At 36.7% G+C, this 3,231-nt stretch overlaps 1 protein-coding gene across 2 annotated transcripts in view; it reads left to right on the top strand.

Annotated features, from left to right (window-relative positions):
• Window positions 1–407: 407 nt before the first annotated feature.
• LOC136273186 (ankyrin homolog) overlaps window positions 408–3,231 on the top strand; it is a 6,658-nt gene continuing 3,834 nt past the window's right edge. The window contains exons 1-3 of one of the 2 annotated variants that reach the window (XM_066077443.1): window positions 408–840; window positions 1,379–1,711; window positions 3,166–3,231. The exon at window positions 3,166–3,231 is cut by the window's right edge and continues 36 nt beyond it. In XM_066077443.1, the coding sequence (XP_065933515.1) occupies window positions 1,420–1,711; window positions 3,166–3,231 (358 nt within the window). In that variant the 5' untranslated portion in view covers window positions 408–840; window positions 1,379–1,419. Of the gene's footprint in view, window positions 841–1,171; window positions 1,274–1,378; window positions 1,712–3,165 lie in introns of those variants that run through there. The other variant, XM_066077444.1, reaches the window with a different exon arrangement.

Genomic DNA, 3,231 nt, shown 5'->3' with positions numbered 1-3,231 from the left:
TCAACTCAAATCCTTAAAGGAAAAGTACATAAATTTGAGGTAAAAACTCAGAAATTGAGTCTGAGTATTGACTTGAGGGAAACTGGTGAGAGTGGAGCCTGAACGCATTTGAGAAACTTTTTTTTGGGGGGGGGGTACCGAGGTTTAACAAGAAATTGAAAAAGTTGGTCAATATTAGATGACTTTATTGTCGGCGTGGCCGATTTCCCGTTTTATGTCAGGATTGAGGAGACACACCCACCTGATGGCGGGACCACGGCGCGTTCGATTGCCTCTGCGGTCAGTGGCTGATGGCAGGTGACAAAGGAACTGCTTTGTCATGTATATACCGTGTCTTATTAATTGACTTGTAATATACTTTCAAAAACAAACTTTATTACGAAGAGAGTTTTCAATCATCGAATATCAATCTAATATACCAAAAATAATGGCCTTACATTACATACAATGATAAATGGACCTAGGTGATTACCAAATACATAATAGTCGTGATCGGAATTAGACAAAGCGAATCCTCCACCGCGGACCGATAGTCTCCAGCCCCCGTGTTTTATGGCTGGAACATCACTGTCCACAGCCAATCCGCTAACACCGTGTTTACTGTTTTTGCACAAGTAGGTCCGAGAGTAAACGAGGTAATTTTGGCTGACCGTCACTGTGCGGCTCCCGGCTGTCAGAGGGACAGGTCACTTACACGTCACTCACCCTCACCCCCGGCAGTCGGACGTCCAATGCTGTCCACTTCTAACAATACACTGCCTTCACGTTGTCGGAACTCGGGGGTGATTCAATAACAAGGCCTCTATCTGTGATTTTATCGGGACATTTCAAATTATTAAGGTAATTTTTTATGTCATTCATAGATATATACATATGCAGGTATTTCGTATATTTTAAACATTTTTGGGGTTTTTTTCTACACAAAATAAAATCTTGACGTTTGCGTTTTGAAAATTACGAGAATCATGCACATTTTAAATTAACAAGCTATATACACCAGGAAGGTAATTATTTGGCTTTAAGATTAATTGATATGCACCTCCCAGACTATGAAAACCAATTTCATGCTTAAAATTGTGTGATAGGGTAGAGGTCATCTGATTAAAATGTATTTATGCATGTGTGTAAATTGGGACAAGACATCAATATTATTTAGAGGTTCTCCGCTCATGGACTCACATCTCTAGCTGGGATCTTCAGTTAACGACAAGTACATCTCTGTATAGCTTAATTGTAATTCATCATAGTTTAGTTCAACGTAAAAAGTTTTAAAGTAGGTGTTAAAACTGCGTATCAACAAATTTTAATTTTCTTTAAAATATTTCAATGCGGTTTAGCTTAAAACGATATATAAGACGTACAATTTTTAACCTTTCAGATGAACGGATAATCCACTGAGGATATTCAAGAGTTTGCAAAATGGCTCTGGCTGTGTTGCGACAAAAGCAATCCCCAAAACGTTCTGGTAAAACTAACAAAGCAGTGGCGCTTGCAAACGCCGCGAACATCACGACAAATGAACTGAACATGCGTGACGCCAACGGGCGGACGGTGCTGTTTTACGCCGCCCGTTACGGGAAAATCCAAGCCGTCAAAAACCTGCTCAACGCTGGAAGTAATCCCAACATCGCTGACGTCGACGGCAGTACGCCGCTCCATGAGGCAACGGAACGTTGCCATTATGACGTCATGAAACTTCTGCTCAGCAATGGTGAGTAAAAGTCTCTTACAAACTAGTAATTCAAACATCAACCAAACATTTATTGCTCATTTGAATTTTTTTTTGCTTTTTGCTGTGGAAGATATATGAAGGAAGATAATATCTGAACAACATCTGAATAAAAAATGCAAAACACACAATTTTGAATAAACTTTCTCGCTAGCTTATTTTATTGATGTAAACAAGATAGTTTTGCTTTCGTACAATTTTGTCTTTTTGAAGAAAAAAAACAAAAAAATAGCAGGATTTTTTTTGTGTAATCGTTTCCCAAAAACTGTTTTAAAAAATTGAGGACGCATTTGATTTGCAGCAGTGAATAATTTTTGAAACCACGAGGTCTCTTAATTAATAAGATATAGAGCTTTGAATGACATTAGTGAATTATCGTGTACACGTCGTTAAAAATTACAAGCCGACAAAATATCATAAATTGTTTTAGAGGAAGCTGTTCATGGGAACAAATTAATTCATTACATTTATTTTGGACGACGTGCACGTGTGTAGCGTGTTTAGGTTATTAATGATATGAATACTCTATTCTAATACACTCCATTTTCACGACTTGTCAGTTTATATACTGAACAAATTTATTATCACGACATAAAACATATTTTCGACACACATAAAACAAAACAGCGGTATTAGAAAGACAGAGAAAATAGCCTCTATCAACTCATATAGATTCGAATTCTTGGTCCGTCACCTGCTTTCACCTGAAACTTCTATTGCCTTTATACGATCCAGACATGCACAATGTACATGCATGCATGAAAATTGTCACTGATGCACACGTGGGATTGATTTATACCTTCTGCCCCTGACACACTGCATATAGCCCTGACAGTAAACATCTAACGTTATATATTGTCAGCGGTCAGAATGATAGTTTATGGAGATTATAATCTCTACCCACCATATGGTTAACAGCTAAAAAAAAAAGTACGCCATCGAAAAGAATGAGGCGTTTTATTTTATAAGGTACAATTATATAAGAATTTTATGTATGAAAGCTTTCTCGTTTATAAATTTATTAACATGCACACATACTAGTGTATCATAGGTGGATGACAATATTAGTATCATATTTTTAAAAATAAGTACCGAACGTAATTTCTTTAAGGAGTTATGAGACACCTCCATATTGTGACGTACTTAAAAAAACCAATAAAATCAAGCATAATTTTATTAATTTGTTCTTTTTCGAAATGGTTACCTAACAGAGTATCGCAATGGGTTAATTACAAATCTGTAAGTCATGAGATCAAATCATGCTTGGGTAATTACAATTTTTACCTTTCCAAAAGAAACAATATAGTTTTTGGTCAAATATTGTAAAATTTTAAAACGTTGAAAGTATTTTGATTATAATGTACTTTTATCCACATTAATATCGACAGTTGTTTCATACCACCTTAAATGTACAATGGTTTATTTGTCTTTGACAGGGGAAACCCAAGTGAACGCCAAGAACCGACACGGACAGACGGCGGCCATGAAGGCAGTGCTGTACG

The sequence above is a fragment of the Magallana gigas genome, chromosome 2 (genome assembly GCF_963853765.1).
Source record: "Magallana gigas chromosome 2, xbMagGiga1.1, whole genome shotgun sequence".
Taxonomy (NCBI): Eukaryota; Metazoa; Mollusca; class Bivalvia; order Ostreida; family Ostreidae; genus Magallana; species Magallana gigas.
The sequence above is the reverse complement of the archived record's forward strand: the minus strand, read 5'-3'. Positions and strand labels throughout refer to the sequence as shown.